General features: G+C 36.2%; 1 protein-coding gene across 1 annotated transcript in view; it reads right to left on the reverse strand.

The window, feature by feature from the left end:
• Smp_180150 (DNA-directed RNA polymerase, putative) overlaps positions 1–18,276 on the reverse strand; it is a gene marked incomplete at both ends in the record, with an annotated part of 70,337 nt that overhangs the window by 10,714 nt on the left and 41,347 nt on the right. Inside the window, 4 exons of the mRNA XM_018791936.1 lie at positions 389–743; positions 2,473–2,671; positions 13,384–13,673; positions 15,520–15,628. Coding sequence (XP_018644846.1) covers positions 389–743; positions 2,473–2,671; positions 13,384–13,673; positions 15,520–15,628 — 953 coding nt within the window. The remainder of the gene's footprint in view (positions 1–388; positions 744–2,472; positions 2,672–13,383; positions 13,674–15,519; positions 15,629–18,276) is intronic.

Here is an 18,276-nt window from a genome sequence, read left to right on the forward strand (position 1 = left end):
CAGAAGCCAACGCAGCTTTCGAAATCTCTTCCGAGATTTTGTCACAGAACAACATAGGAGAGCTGATGAAATCTTCAAAACGAGTGAATTGGTCTGTCCAGTACCAATAGACGAGGATAGCTTTGTGATAGGTTTGAACCTGAGATACAACAGTTAAAAACCTAGTATTTCAATCGCTAATAAAATTAACCAAATAAATTCACATTTCCATTGAATAATGAGTATCATAGGGAATGAAAACAGAGACGGATAATTGCTTGTAATATTAATGCATGAAATCAGATAGAAAAATGCTACATACTGTACAGCTGATTACGCTTTCAAATATTAATGGATATTCAAAACATTAAACTAATCGGTAAACCATAGAACAATAATTTTAACTTACAAAATTGAACTAGTAACAATTGATATATGTTCTTCAGTTTCTTTATGTTCTATATCTGATACAATTGTTTGATCTTCACTGAAATCTGATTTAATTTGCAGTGTGGATAAATTATCTGCTGTTGTAGTCAACTCATTAAGTAGGCCACCAGATGATATTCTAGAAATACTTGTTACTGAAGATGACCAATTACTAGTCGGGATTGAAGTGAAACGTGGTCTGGACATAATGATATCAGAAGGTCGATCAGATTCTGGTCCAGGTATTTCAGCTGTTTCTAAATCCATGTCAGATGGTGGAGGTGGTAGGCTTGCAGCAGCAGTTAATAATTCAGCGACCAACGGTTGAACATCACCTTGAAGTAGTAGAAAGTTAGAGGGGGGAATGATATTCATATTTAGCATATATATGTAATTTTGCATGTTCGTAAAATTCTACTCTACGCTTTAAATGTCAGAGAGAAAAAAAATTAACTAATAATGTGCTTAGGTTCTTTCTCATAGAATTGATATAAACATTCTGATAATAATTCATTCTAAATAAACCGAAAACACTCTCGAAACATAAAATCAAATGTACGGAGAAAGATATATGGAATTAAATATTGTTACATTTAATTAAAGTTAAATACCATCAAAAAGTAAGGATATTTTTATGAAATTATACTTTAACGGAGATAACATAATCATATATATATATATAACCACTACACATAAATTGTAAACAAGATGTGATCCTGATAATATGAAGGTCCCGGATTTTGTTTCTCGTTAAATTGTAAATGTATACCATTTTAAAATTTCCAAACTAGGACGAACACAGATGTCTAGGATATTTTATTCAAAATTACGTGCAATAAATGAGGATATACCTTGGTATGAATAACAATACTGCTGATACATTATCGCTGTATAAGTATACATATATGTTCTTTTAGATATAATGCCTCCAAATGCCCTGGTACGGTCGAGGGCGGAGAGTCCACCTATTCTTGGCCATCGGTTACCATCGTACCGTATCTCCTTACATTGCTCCAATGTCTTGTGGATTCGACCCCTAGGTCAAAGGCTCGGAGAATGGTCCCCTAAAAAAACCACCTCCTTCGGTTAGGGTGCACGAGCAGTATCCCAGCAGTCACACAAATCAAATGATAAAATGTGGCGGATATATATTTGGTACCTCCTTTTACCAACGTTTATATGCTTGAATATCCAAATAAATAAATTTAAGACAAAATATACATTGAATTCCTTGCAAAAAGTATGTTGGAAATGCAGAACATTATTTATGTGAAGTAAAGTGTATTAAAAAAGTATAAATCTGGTATTGTGAGTCATTTTATTATCTATTTGACCCAAAGAAATTAGGAAAAAAGGTGTTCTAATGAAATGAATAAAAGTAATTCCGTAATAACAATATTTTATAAATCGCTTTATTTTCTCGCTTGAGTTGTATATATATATATATATATATATATATATATATATATATATATATATATATATATATTTCTATAACCTTTATAGCGTATTCTTTAAACAAAACGGACAAGCTATTTTGTCTGGCCAGAAAAACATCCAGTTGTAATTAGGTCAAATGCTGGGTAAAAATACTTGGCAACCATAAAATTCAATCGGTTAGTCAGTCATAAAAGCAACGAAGCACCTGGGACAATTGTCCATCGGTTAAAGATGTCACGCCATATTAGTACAACGAGATGAAATTATCAAGATGAATTCCAAGTTGTAGGGGTAGTAAAAGTATCATCAGTGGTGGTAACACATAGACAATTGATTCGAAAAAGGATGAATTCGTGAGATCGATAATTATAAGTATTTTAAATAAAGACTGAATGAGTCTGCGCGACTGCAACTGATTCTGAACCATATTATCTGTCTCTTCCAACCATTGGTTACAGTGAACACGCACACCCCAACCAGGTAGGTTTATTCTGTGCTTACTTACACTGACTTCATGAATTTATCTCAAATCTTGGTTTAGCCGCCTCTACCTTTCTTCTAATCTATTCCTACGATTGCAAAAATAAGGTATTTATAATTTTTCATAATTGTTTTTTTTGTTACCTTCTAATCGTCCCGGTTGCCGAGTCGAATCCTCAGAATCTATTGTTGAACCATCACATATTGTAGAATTATTCTTATTATTAACATCAATTTCAGGTGTTAAATCTTCTGTTGAATCTGGTGGGACAGAGCAACCACTTTCTAGCCCTAAATCTGGTGAAAATATCCACGCGTGATATTTGATCACAGTCTCAACAAGCTATACATAAAACAGAAAAGAAATTAAGCATAAAAATAATCAATATATAGATCGATTTGATCACTGGATCACAGCAAAGTAATGAATGTTTTGTAATGACGTTGATAATAGTAATAAAAGTAATAACGTGAGAGTATATTCAGTCAGTATTAGTTTAATAAACTAGTGAAATTCATAAACAGGTGTGCTAATGTAAGAGATTCTATGCTAACATACCATTAATTCTCTTTTTTCCCTCTCACTTATTCCTTTTCTCTTTCTGTCTATCTATAATGATTCAGCAATTCATTCTATCCTACTACAAATGAATAAGGTTTAAGTAAACCATGAAATGGTTGACGATTTTATTATTATTATTATTATTACTACAATTATTGATGGCTTTATTCAGTACTATATTCTGGTACAATATGGAATTCTCAGCACGAGACATTTCAACAAGTTTTTTCTTTATCAAAGAAAAAAACAAATGAAAAAATCTGAGTCTGTACAAATTATCAAATTTGAGACATGCTTAAGAATACAGGTTATTGACTAGGTTAACCCTAACAACCTGTTCTTCACAGAGTATATTTACTAGGTATTACAGAATTTTTATAGATTTGCTTGCGTGCATGGATTTCAATGTATTTACGTCTCGTTCCACCAGAAGATATACAACGAGAAAGATATGAATGAAGTGGATGGTTAGTATCTGATAAGATAACACCTGCCAAGAGTTTGCAAGACTTAAGATGTCTATCCACAACCAAATTAATAATGACCTCAAAAGATTCACCACACACCTTGCTAACTGCCTTCAGAACTCTCCGCAGTACAGCAAAGTCTTCTCAAAATCCCAGGAAAGAATAATAGAGGAAAGTAAAGAATAATAGGTAATATGCAGGAATTCACAAATTGTAAGAGTGAATGGCAAGTAATCCCAAAAGCATGCAGCCTCTTTATGTAGTAAGTCAAACGGTAAACTTTTTTTGATAAGAGTAAAAAATGAGAAGACCAAGAGAGATCAGAGGAAAAAGTAACACCAAGATAATTGACCTTCGACACCGTGTTTATCAAAGAGTCTCCAATGGCACAAGCATTATGGGATCCCAAAATAGTGTATAGGTGCTGTCCATGTCTCAGGCTAAAGTTAACAGCTTGATATTTAGATGGATTAAGTAGGAGACCATTACCAACAGACCACCATCCAATACGACACAAAAACTCGTTCATTTCTATGGGTTGTAAAGAGGTAGAAATCGGCATACATACAGTGAGGTCGTCCGCATATTTTATAAAAGTGTTTTCTGTGGAAGATGGCAGATGATTCAGAAAAAAGAGGACGGGAGAGGTGGAAGAACAGCTCCTTGTGGCACACCTTCATTACACAGTAGAGACGTTGAACACTTTCCTTCAAACACAGTGTACTGTTCTCTTCCAGAAAGGTAGGAACATAGCCAATTGGTTATCCAGCCGTCAGTATTGACACTGATCAACTTGTTAAGTAGGAGGTGTCTTGGGATAGAATCAAAAGCAGAAGTATAGTCGAGAAAAGCGCATCGAACATACTTCCTACCCTTTTCCAAGTTGAACACTATATTGTGATGCAGAACAGCAACGGCATCTAAGGTGCTTCTTTCGCATTTATAAGCAAACTGATACGGATCACTGTGCTCTTTTATTGCAGGTTAAAGCAGGAGTATCAATAATTTTTCCATTATTTTGAGGAAAGGTGAAGTTATTGTTATGGGTTTAAACTTCACATTTTTATCACCAGATACTTTCTTAGGCATAGGGATTATCTTTATCTTTCTCCACATTTTCGGTATGAGATTAGTTGAGAAGGATCTGTTAGAGATATTCGTGAATGGATAACATAGAACGTCAGCACATTTTTTGAAAAGGAGGTTTGGGATACCATCACGTCCTAAACATTGGGATGAATTAAGTGACTGGAGACATTTTGACACATCATTTTCAGTGAAACTAGGAACACAATTATTCTTCAAACCGGTGAATATAGGGAGCATGACATCAGATGACTGATGTACAAAAGACTTATTTAAGTCACAAGCATTCAGCTGGTTATCGCTTCTAGTCTTCCTGTTCCCTGTAATTTCTTTAAAGAGTTTTCACATACTTGGAGAGTTTTTACAAGATAGGAGTTTCTGAGTAAACGTAGAGTTGAGACGTCTAATCTCTAAGTTTATTTGACTATTTAGCTTACGAACTTCAATAGTGTTTTTTGCCTTGTACACTCTTTCTTTTATCCCCCGTCGTCGTTTTAGTTATGAAGATGTAAGTCGGTCAAAAATTAAAAAAGAAGGTATCAGTAGGACAACAAATATCAAAACGGAATTTAAGATAACAGGTGATAACATCAGTGGTGTTTCCCAATGAGTCATCTGTAAATCATACCCAGTTAGTCGTACGAAACATGTTTTTTAGATTTTGAATATTTTCTTTTGAGTAATTCCTATATATGACTTTTTTGGTCTGGTGTAAGTGTGTACTCTTTCCATGTTTCCCATATACTTTAGGTAGAACACGAATTATACAGTGATCCGAGCTAGACAATGGAGCACGTTTACGAGTCACATAGGTACCACATTATTAATAAAAACGAAGTCTAAATGAGCATCCAAACGTGTAGGAAAATCTACTACATTTTGTTGGTCTAGTGATGTAAAGAAGCTACAGTCACATGAATTGAAATCACCACATACAATTGAAAGTGAACCACTGAAGGCAGTAACAGAGAATTCAGTAAATTCATCAGCGAAAACAGATAGCGCAGATGATGTGTAGTCTGGAGTCATGTAGATGTTGGTAACATGAACATATTTGTATTTATTCAGGTGTTTTGGACGGCATCTTAAAGTAAGATAGTCGATAAAGTCATTTGAAAACTTGAAACAAGCAAAAGTAGATCTACACCAGTTAACGTTTACAAACGTAGCTACACCGCAGCCACATCTCTTTTTATTGTTTGATCGATCCTGACGATAGATATTGAAATCACGTAGTGATGCTAAGCAATCGTCCTGTAAGTCAGTTAACCAAGATTCTTGAACTGTGATGACACCACAATTACAATACATGTTTTGACTTAGTAGGAATTGGAGATAGTCAACCTTGTTAATTAGTGATCGGCAGTTAGAAATTAGCAGCTCGGGAATCATGTTCATTCTCTTTAATGCATATTGTCAACCATCACGATGTCTCTTATTGTGTTTTTTTGTAATTTTTGCAGCGAAAGGATGTAATATTTCCATAAACGCGCCAGTATAGGTTATGAGAATAATAGACATAATGAGGTGTTAAAACAAATTTCAAAAAACAGACTCGCTGAAATGTTTAGATGGCAGAAGCAGGAAGCCCATATATTCAAGCAGGCCGCTGTTGCCCTGACATAGAAAAGCCAATTGAATTATAAATGATGTACACAACGGTTAACATTTGTGTGATTGAAGAACAATGCACAAAGTGCACCATTTAAATTTTAAGTTAAATATAAATGACATTTTTGTTATAACCTGAATATTTGCGACGTTCTTTAAAATAACTATCAATTAATCACTTATACAACAATATATAATTTCATGAAAAAGTTCTTTTCTCTCAAAAACTCAACATAATTGAAAAATTACTAGAAAACGAAGTAGAGGAGACTAGAAAATTATCTCACTCTCATTCAAGAATACCTAGTAATGTACAATGACAACCTGACAATACAAGGAGATCGAAACTAGGTCGATGTGAACATGACACGACAGCTAAGTCGCTTTTGATCGAAATCCAAGGATTTAAACAATCCCAATTTCGGTTAATTCATAACACACAGCAGAATGCTTTATTCAATGTCATTATCAACGAGTTATAGTAACAGTTCCTTGATTTTTAAGGTGAAATGTCTTTCAATTAGAAATTTAGGAAATTCACACTGATCAGTAGTTTAACATTAGAGCATCCCACAAACTCTGGTTACACTGTCCTCTACCAGGTATATCATTCAAAATCATCCATGAAGTCAAGCGATTTGATTTTAGGAGGAGAATAAATCAACAGCTTATGCAGTGTAGATGTGCTAATAGTTCATCATTTTTAACCTTCAGAAGCGACATGTCCAAGCTATCATTCTTCCATGGTCGCAATATTTAATTTTTCATAGATGGTAAACTGATTATTAACACGTCTTTCTAATGTGTTTATTCATAATTTTCCATTTATTCGTTCTTATCATCACGTTTTTAATCCATTCTTCACCTTCTTCATACTCGTGAAATAGACAATTATATTTCGTAGTTTGGGTTTCATTTTATCATCTTTCAAACGTTACGCAACTCTCTTTTAATACTTGATATGACGCAATCTTCATCCTTTGTTCTAATAGATTGCATTATTTGTTAGCTAACTATAAACACAATTGTACAGCTTGAGTAAATGAAATCATCGAAAAAAATTTTCTCAACCGAATTGCCTTGATAGAAGAAATATCAGTCATTAATCTAATTGCGTAACGAAGTCAATTACAGAAAAGAAAAGTGATAAAGCTACTCCTTTCTATTCAGTAACACATTACTCCACAAATCTATGGTGATCATATTTCTTTTTTACATAGTACAAACATAGAAAATATGATAATTTATTGTCTTTAAAAAGTAACCAGGATATGATAACTGCTTTAAGAAATCACCTAACTGCAGCACGAAGAAAGCGCTAGCTTGGAATTTCGAGAGTAAACGGAAAAGAGGAATGCCAAAGAACACTCTGGGTCGAGAATTGGAAGCAGACATACAGACGATGAATAGAAAGTGCAAACAAGTGGAAAGGATTGGCCAGGACGGAGTTCGATGGGAAATGCTGGTGGAAGGCCTATGCTCCTTCATGAGGGGTAACAGGCGTAAGTAAGTTTGTGATTTATGAAATATGTAAAATCTAAATAACCGTCTACTTCACATTACTTCTAACAATTATTTAATTGACTATAACACATCACGACAACAATCTTTAAGGTTTGTCTTTTTTTCTTTTAAAACAAAACAGCATATAGTTTACTAGTCGTGATAAACTAGACATTTTATTGTCAGATAACCTGAAAACTTATTCATGTATAAAAATATTACTCTTGTTTTTCTTAAGTTCGACAGTTCATTCAACAATAGAAAAATCAAATTTAAATACGACATTTCACTGATTTCATGATTTTAATTCTTTCCATGCTAATAACATATATATGATTACTTGACTATTTAAGCTATGTATCTTTATCTATTCAAGAGACCAAGTTCATTCGCTGTTTAACATAGTATACACAAGCATAGATATACGTATGACGAATATAATTGTCAGACTTAAACAAATGATTAATACAAAAATATGCACACTGATATTGTTAAATTATTATTGTTGAGGACATTAGGTCCCCAGAACTCACTTGGAAAAAGTCCTAATTTTTTTTAATTTCTGTTATATCTAGAGCCTTGATTCTTAATATGCCGCGAACTACTTGACTACTTGAACGATAGGACCCGCAAAACGTCGCAAAAGAGAGAAGACAAAGACTGGTAAGCAGGAAGTTTATTGCCCCAAACAGTGTCAAAATATAGCACAGAAATCTCGTGTATTTATAGTTTTTGGCTGAAAGTAAATTATCATTTAGGTCAACCAATAAGCACATAGGTATCAAACGAATCCATCCAATGGAGAAGCTCCACGTTGGCATTTCTAGAACATTCCCCTAGCCGTGATTGGATGGAATGTCTGCGGCTCTTCCTGGGCTTCTTAGGGCTTCCGAGAGTCTACCAACGGGCCGTCCTTACACCTCCCCCCTTTGAAGTTTGTGATGTATGACTTCCTTTTAGGATCTACTTGAAACATTTCTGTTGCTCTCCTTTCTCTACTCAGCACCCTTGTCGGCTGTGCGTTTCCACTTTTACGTTTTCTAAGTCTTTGGTTGCGGCATTCTTCCGGGCTTTCCTGCGTTATATCCACCAGCAGGTGCAACGGTAGTCGTGTATCTGTCGCTGTTCTATGATCTTTCCTAATCTGATTAATGTGTCTGACACACTTCCCGTCCCTTGTCCGGACTAAATAGAGTACCTTCCCAATCCGCCGTTCTATGACGCCCGGTTTCCATTTCTGACCGCCTTGATACCATTTTACCATTACTTTCTCTCCTACCTTCAAGCTGCGGTCACTCGTCTGATACTCTTGTTCAGGTTTCGTTGTTTTCTTGGGTGGTAATATTTTGTCAAATATCGTCCGGATTTTCCTTCCAAACATACATTCTGCTGGTGACTTCCCTTCTGGCACCACCGGGTTAGGTGTGACTCTGTAGGTCATTAGGAATCTTCTGACCACCTGTTCCGGGTTACCCTCTCTTCCCCCCTTCAGCAAAGCTCTTTTAATCGTATCTACAAACCTCTCAGCTTGTCCATTGGATTGGGGATGGTATGGGGGAGACTGAAGGTGCCGTATACCATTTTCGCTGCAAAAACGTTTGAACGTTGAAGACGTAAATTGAGTACCATTGTCCGTTACTAAGATTTCTGGGACGCCAAAACAAGCGAATAGACTTGATAATTTGGAAATTGTGTTTTCCGACGTCGTACTTCTCATTTCATATACTTCCGGCCACTTTGTATAGGCATCCACTATGACTAAAAAGTTCTTTCCATGTATCGGGCCGGCGAAATCCGCGTGTAATCTTTGCCAGGGCCCATCCGGTTTCGGCCACGGTTGTGGTTTTACTTTCACTGGGTTCTTCGCCGCTTCTAAGCATGATTCACAGGTTTGGCACAATTGTTCTATCTCTTGGTCCATGGAAGGCCAGTACACGTAGCTTCGTGCCAGTGATTTCATCTTACTCATACCCGGATGCCCCATATGGAACTGCTTGAGTACTCGTCTTCGGAGAGTGCTGGGGATGACAATGCGTTGGCCAAACATGATACAGGAATCGACAATTGTGAGAGATTCTCGTCGACGGAAGTATTGTAAAATCTCTCCTTGCAGTCGTTCTGAAGGCCACTTATTGAGTAGAAAATGGCGGATAGTTTTCAAAGTATTATCTCTTTTGCTTGCTTCTTTAATATTTTCGTATGTAATCGGCAGGGCAGCAATAGCATCTGTTAACACAGCCTGAACTTCCGCTTCAGCTTCTACTGCGGCGACCAGTACATCTTCTTCATGTTTCGTCTGGGAACTAATCAGCCTGGAAAGTGCATCAGCTTGTCCAAAATTCGTCGTAGGATGATATTTAATCTTGAAATCATATCCCAAGAGCGTTGTTGCCCATCTCTGTAAGCGGTTAGCTGTATAAACAGGAATACCCTTCTTGGACCCAAAAACTGTTAGTAGGGGTTTGTGGTCTGTTAATAATGTGAACTGCCTACCAAACAACATTTTGTGGAACTTTTTAACCGCGAAGATAATGGCTAGTGCCTCCTTCTCTATTTGACTGTAGTTTCTTTCTGTCACTGTCAGTGATCTGGATGCGTGGGCAATGGCTTTCTCGGACCGGTCAGGGTAAATATGTGAGATCACAGCTCCTATTCCATAGTTCGATGCGTCTGCTGCAAGTACGATAGGGAGTGCTGGGTCATAATGTGCAAGCAGTAGGTTTGAGGAGAGCAGCTTTTTCAGCTTTGAAAATGCATCCTGACATTCTCGTGACCAGACCCATTTGGTATCCTTCTTTAGCAAATCATTTAACGGTGCGCGCCAACGGTGCAGATCCGGGAGAAAAACACCATAATGGCTAATCATTCCCAAGAAAGAACGCAGGGTTGTTACATCAGTTGGTGGGGGCATTGTCTTAATCTTTTTAATGTTTTCAGGGTCAGGTCTCCTTCCGTTCTTGTCAATTATAAATCCCAAATAATGTACCTGCTCCATGTAGAAATCGCATTTTTCAGCACGCAATCTGAAACCATAATCCTCTATCCGTTTCAGGACAGTATCCAGTTTTTTATCCAAGTCTGCATAATCTGTACCCATAATTAGTATATCGTCCAAATAGGCAGCAGTACCAGGAATGTCCTGTAACATGGTATCCATGACTTGTTGGAAGATTGAGGGTGATGTCTTTACCCCAAAAGGAAGTCTGTTATATCGGAATAATCCTTTATGCGTGTTTATCGTTAAATAATGCTTGCATTCTTCAGCAACTGGAATCTGTAAGTAAGCTTCTGATAAATCTAGCTTTGCAAAATACTTTCCTCCATTCAGTTTCGCGAACAAGTCTTCTGGTACTGGCAATGGATACTGGTGTGCTTCCAGTGCATCGTTTAGTCCTGTAGAATAATCTGCACATAGCCGGATGTTTCCGTTAAGTTTCTTAACAATCACTATTGGTGCCGCCCAATCAGAAAAATTTACTGGTTCTATAATTCCGCTTCTTTGGAGTCGTTCTAATTCCTGCTCAACAATTGGTAGAGCTGCGTAAGGTACGGGACGTTTAGGTCTGAACACTGGTCTTGCTCCCGGCCTTACGGTTAGTAGTGCTTTCACCTTTCTGCATTCCCCCAATTCTTCGGTGAATACTTGACTATGTTTCTGGAGGACCATGTTTCTCAGGTTTTGCTCAGTGGGTACACCCGATTTCACCCGACTACATATATAATTAATAGGCTGGTTAGCCAGCTGTAGCATTTCGATTAGGTCAAGACCAAACAAATCTAGTCCTGGACTTCCTGTGAGATATACTTTCGCGTTCTTCTGTACATCACCTTTTCTAACTGGACAATATATCTCTCCAACAATATTTAACTTTCCTCCAGATGCACTGTGTGCTGAGTTGTAGGGAGCACCGAGGGTTTGCCAATATGACTCCATGTTTTGCGGCTGATCAGTGAAATATCTGAAGCAGTGTCAAGCTGTAGACGAGCACGGCGTCCATTAATCTCTAAGGTCACATATTTTCTTCGATTATGTTCTGTTCTGGTATGTGCTACCATTATTCTATTGGTTGATGAACAGTTTTTACGTCTTCGGAAATGAACACTTGATGAACGACAGTGCATCTTCTTCTTACAACATGTTTCTTTATGTCCTTTGAGCTGACATCTAGTGCACCGGTAGTTTTTGTATGGGCAGAACCTTTTGTAATGCAGCTCTCCGCAAAACCAACATGCGGATGGAGGCTTCTTAATGGTTGTGTTCTGCTTTTGCTTCCCACTTACTGCCTGTACATAAGGTAGTCGACCATTATTTTCTACCATTGAAGTGTCATGCTTCAAGTTCACCAGATGCTGACATTCAGTAGTCACCTCTTGAAGGGTGATATTTGGACACTGTTCAATTTTACTTAGAATTCTGGTTCTGATGTCGGCATCTTCTGAAGACTGTAAGCTGCATACGAAAACAAGACATTTGAATTGGTCTTCTGTCATTGCTGATAGTTTAAAGCGCTCACATTCACGATTTATTATGCTAGCATGTTGCACCCAGTCATCATTGCCGGCTTTTACTATCTTCAAGCACTGATAGCGAATATTGAACAGGGAAGACTGTTCACCAAAAATTTGCGATAAAATTTTAACTGTTTCTTCGAATGAAATGTCTCTTGGGTTCTTGGGCAGAATGTAATTAGTATATCGTTCATGTTCAATGGTACCCAGCTTCCGTAGTAGCACCCTGACCTTGGCGGCATCATCAAAAGTTTCTAGGTCAACATTAAAAACATCTTCATATTTCTTGTACCAAGACTTGAATGTTACACCAGCCAGACCATCAAAATGAAATTCGTGAATGGAATCAATGATACAGTCAGCATGCGATTTGGCAGAAACATCTGTAAGTCCATTCTTATTGAGGTTCATCTGCTGGGTTAGTGTTTCGAGTATGCGCATCTGGAATTGTTCAAACCGCTTTTCATGGCGCTCTAGAAAAGCTTCAAATTGGTCGAAGGTAATAGACATCTTGATAAGTTAACCCGTCGCCAGTTGTTATATCTAGAGCCTTGATTCTTAATATGCCGCGAACTACTTGACTACTTGAACGATAGGACCCGCAAAACGTCGCAAAAGAGAGAAGACAAAGACTGGTAAGCAGGAAGTTTATTGCCCCAAACAGTGTCAAAATATAGCACAGAAATCTCGTGTATTTATAGTTTTTGGCTGAAAGTAAATTATCATTTAGGTCAACCAATAAGCACATAGGTATCAAACGAATCCATCCAATGGAGAAGCTCCACGTTGGCATTTCTAGAACATTCCCCTAGCCGTGATTGGATGGAATGTCTGCGGCTCTTCCTGGGTTTCTTAGGGCTTCCGAGAGTCTACCGACGGGCCGTCCTTACAATTTCATTCTGAAATTTGAACTTTGTATTTTCGCGCCAAGAGACGCTTAGTTGACCAACAGCTTATATTCCCATTCGGAAATCCTTGACTGTCATTGGTTTACAGATTTTTTAGTACACTTTTTTGTGGCTCTCCCAATGGCGTTTCTATCATTGTATAAATAATCTTGATAGGTGTGCTTAGTGACTTCGTATTTTCTGGGTGCTTGTAGAACACATTCTCTACGTCTCATCAAGACTTGCTGATCTAGTTAGCAGGGCCAGGGATAACGGATTATAATAACCTATCGTGTTACTGTGTCATTGACCTTCTTTCCGTTTACCGTGTAAGGTGAACTCTCAATAGCATCAAGGATATGGATTATAAAATAATTTCTTGTATTAAACGTATACATAGAAATAAACACATGTTGAATATATTGCTTACCATAATTTTATATTTAGAATCACTCATTAGTAATTCAGGTGAATCTTCACATGGTTGTACAAGATTTGGTGCAAATACTAACGCTAAATTATATGCTGTCATTTTATTCACTCCTTCACGAGCACTAACACGAGCTAAATGGGTAACAAGATAACGAAGTGTAGCTCTATGTGCTCTATACTCTGGATGACATGGATAACATTCCATAATACTTAATAAACGTTGAATAGATAGAAGACGTTTTTCACGTTGTGGTAAACGACATGCAGCCAGAAAATCTGGATACATAACTATATGTACGGCAACAAGGAGTGAAAAATTAAAAGTAAGAAAAAATTCAATGATACTGTCTACTAATAAAGTATATGAATGTTATTAATTAAATTAAGAGATTTAAGACATAAATGACGAGGATACTAGTGAAGTGAAACAACTTTTAAAATAACAGTTTAAATGAGAAAATTGGTTTAGGAAATCTCAAAATAATGAGTACTCAATACACACACGTAATGATTAATTAGTAACAATGCATAACAAGATGTAATGGCAATAATGGATCATCATTACGTCGATTTCAAACCATGATGAGATAAACATCGAGATGATTTAGTGATCGATTCTTAGTTATTGAATAGGTAAAGAATAATGGTAGGATTAAATTATTTTCAGTTTGCCAAAATATACTACTTCTACTACTAAACCACCGGGACCGAGATTATACTACCTTTAGATAGGATACTGGATCGATACACTTTACACATACTGGATTACGTTAAACCAGATACATGATTCACGATCAAATATAGCGAACCATAGTATAGGCCAAACAATACTTTACTTAACACAATTACAATTACTTTACACTGAGTGAGTTGAGAGTACAAATCAATAATAGGAAAGGAAATCACGTATTAAATAGTCAGTAAGCTGTCTATCCGTCCATTCATCTACGCTCAGTAACCAATCATATTTTACTCTAACTCGCTATATATCATGGGCATAAATTAGTTCTAAGTGTGTTTGTTCTTTTAGAAAAGTAAGGACAAATTATATAACCTCAATGAGATTTTCAGATTAAATACATTGACTACTGAATGTCACTTAGAAAATGCCAGCGTAAGTAACTGATAAGGACCTAACGAAATAAAATGAATTTATATTGTTCTGGTTATTTCTTTGTTTTCGCCCTCTTCAAGATAATAAAATGAACTAAACGTAAGAAATAAACTAACAATTTAAATAAATATCGATAAACATTTACGCATAATTTGACAAGTTTAACAAATAACAAAAAAGAATGCTTATATGCTTGACAGATTCAAAAGAAGTCCTCATCAATGTTGTAATAGAAGTTTTATGGGCTAAAATTAATCAATCAAGATCAACCAAGAGAAAGGAATACTGTTCGACCGTTATTATTTTTCAGTAACCTAAGTAACCTAGATTATATATTATCATAATTTGAAAAAGACATACATAAAACATGCAAAGTGACATTTAATATGTAATTGATTAAAAATATTACATAAAGAAAGGTGCCCTCAAATGCCCTGGTACGGCCGAGAGTGGGGAGAGTCTACTCTCCCTCTCGAAATGCTCTCACATGGACAGGCGAATATATAGCCTCTGTCAGGGAAGTCCTACTCACTGCCTTCTCGTGGCATTACTGTTGTTTACGAAATTAACACAACGAAAAGCGAATGTCCGGTGCTTTAACCGGGTTGGTGGACATGGAGGGTCCACCTAGTGGAGTTGAAAAACCCTGATTCCAAACCAATGGTGCACATGGGCTCCAGTATCCTGAAGGAACGAATGGCGAAGGAACCTATTGTTGGTCACCGGCTACCATGGGACTGCATCTCCTCACGATGCTCCATTGCCTTGTGGATCAGACCTTTAGGTCAAAGGCTCGGGGTGTGGCCCCCTAAGAAAACCACGTGTTTCAGTCTGGGCACCTGGGCAGTATCACAGCCCTCACACAAATCAAATGAGATTTGTGAGGTGCATATTTATCTGGTGCTTTTTTGTACCAATATTTATGTGTTTAAATAAATAAATAAACATAAAGAAAGGTAAGAAAAAGAAATATATCTCCGCTTATGTGTATATACACGTAAAGAATGTTAAATAAATCACCTTTAGGAAAAAGGGAGTCTGGTAGATTGCGTAGAAATGTTTTCAAAACTCCACAAACAGCATGCAAATCATTCCATTTATCTGATGTTACATCGATTGTAGTAATATCCTAGAAAAATAAGTAAAAAATCTCTGTAGACTTTCTTATATCATCATTATAATGTAAACAAAACCTTGATTTACATAGAATTTTTTTATTATATATCAACCCGTTAATCTAGTGGAGTTCAGAAGAACAATTGTAATAACATGAAATAACCCTAACCCAATCTAATTCACACTGTAACGTCAATAACGCTTTAACTCAGCACTCTACAATTGAGTAAACAATAAAAATCAGAAGTATTCCTACAACATCAATTGACGATGATGCATCGGAAGAAGAGTGGATATTTATATAAAATTTAAGGGTATATCTTTTTAACAGTCAGTTAATGAGGATATCAGTTCTAAGGCTACAAATCTAACTTGTGAAGTTTACAAATACAAAATGCTAACTTAAAATAATTGTTTCATTTTCTGATAAATTCAAGGAACATTGTGTTCCCCAACGGATATTTCCATTAATTCTTAGTTTTAATCCAAACAAAACTTTGTTTTACATATTATTTCTTTATAAGTTTCAAAGCTACAAACATAAGTACACATTTAAAAACATTGGTTGATAGTAGGTCGAAATATTTGTAAGTTATTTAATAAATAAATAAATAATTGAGAATTAAATTCAAATACATGAAATCTATTCACCAATCGTAGCACACCTCATATCAATATTATGAACTGTTAAGTATCTCCTCACCACTTCAAAAAAAAATGGAAAAAAAACACACGATGTTTACGGACTTTTTATTGAAATTCACTGTTACAGTTATGGGAGCACTCTATAGAGGATAAATTATACGAATACAGGGGAGTAGTCCAAAAACCTTGTCGAAACTCACTGGCCTATAAGTGAGTGATGTCATGTAATGTAATCACATCATAATACAACATCAGATAATGATGGAATTTTCAAGAAAATGTTATTTTAATTTTTAAGACTGAGAAATAACGTTGAATAATCACCTTCCTTCCTTGTATGATTGGTTACAATTATAGAAATATTCTTTCGACAGCTTCTACTTTACAATTTTAACAGACAATTCGGAAAACATAACATATCAAAAATTCTAAAACATTTAACAATAATATAAAGAACTAATTCAATTAGTATTGTTTGTTTGAATCTTCCCATCGATGTGTTAGGACTGCAACTGGTCAGTCTCTAATTGGCGTATGTACATACTGTGCGTATTGCCTCGATATAGCCTTAATTGAATTTAAACTTCACCCCATGGCTCAAGCAAGTGGCTATTAGGACTCAGTGGCCGAGTGGATAACGCGATGGCGTTTGAAGCGAGGGTACTGGGTTTAAGTCCCAGAGTGAACATCAACTCTGAGATGCAGGTACATCCAGCTGGCGAGTCCCAAATAGGACGAAACGCGCGTCCTGGATTCCACTGCTAGCCACTATCCATCTCTGCTTACCATAAAGAACTAATATTACTAAAGTGAGTAAAAAACGCTATTAATATCTCAATTAGTATTAGAAGTTTACTAAAGATTGTTCAACTTGCAATATATATATCAACGAGTTAATTTAGCTCAACAACCGTAGAAAACTAGGAAATGTTTGCAGAAATCGAGTTGCCAGAGCTGGATAGTTTAATCGTAAAGCTTACATTGTTATCATAGACAGCATCTGCATAAGCTTTGGACGGATGTAGGCTATGAGAATTACTCCACAAGTGATTAGAAGCTTTTTCTGATAACCTTAAATTTGGCTAACTATTGTTGACACAGCCTGTCATTGTTTGTATATTTTGATTGTCACTACTTCCCAACTCCTGAGGACTGAGCAATTATTTCATCATGGTATCGGAACCATCACAGCAATGAGCATCAATAAAAACACCCGGGAAAAAAGAACCCAGGACGTTGATGCCTTATGGTGAACGCTTAAACTTCAAACCATTCCATTGGCAACCAACAATTCACAGCTTCCCATTAATTCAGTTTCGAGCAACGACCATCCATAGCAATCAGTGATGTCTGTCTGACAGGATGGTATAGTTTAGACACATCACCCCCTGAGCTCACATGGTACCTCAAGATCAAACGGTAAGTGGGAGATTATAAACAATGTGCACTATTAGAGGAAGCCGATTACACACTTTTATCAATATCCCAGCCCATATAACAATGTCTGGATCTGAGGCAAAAGTGTACATATACAAATGATTTATGTACCTATACACTCAGTTTGCCAACTAAAGCTTCCTAGTCATTCCATGGTCTTCTCGCTAGCATAGAGGGTTGGGCGACTTTATAGAGATTGTTTGTATCTGAATGGAATGATGGCTCGTATTAAACAGGAAAGGGTTCGCTACTTTAACCACATAATAATAAACCTTACTAAAACTATCTGATGAGTGATATTTCAGAATGAAAGAAATAAACATATGAAAACCACATATACATATATATATTGATTAACGAAAATTAGTTAAAAATTCAACAAAAAAACTATTGAAATGAATCAGAGAATGAAAACTAGAAGTCAATTCTTCAGGAAAAGGTTATTGATATAATTTGTTAAAAACAAAATGTGTAAGAGTTTAAACACTTGAAACTATACTACAAACTAAATCAACTTAGTTTCAACGTGGTTAATTTGAAAAGTTATAACATTTACGTTATATATGCTTGGCAATAATC

Source organism: Schistosoma mansoni (assembly GCF_000237925.1).
Source record: "Schistosoma mansoni, WGS project CABG00000000 data, chromosome 1 unplaced supercontig 0010, strain Puerto Rico, whole genome shotgun sequence".
In the NCBI taxonomy this organism is placed as follows: Eukaryota; Metazoa; Platyhelminthes; class Trematoda; order Strigeidida; family Schistosomatidae; genus Schistosoma; species Schistosoma mansoni.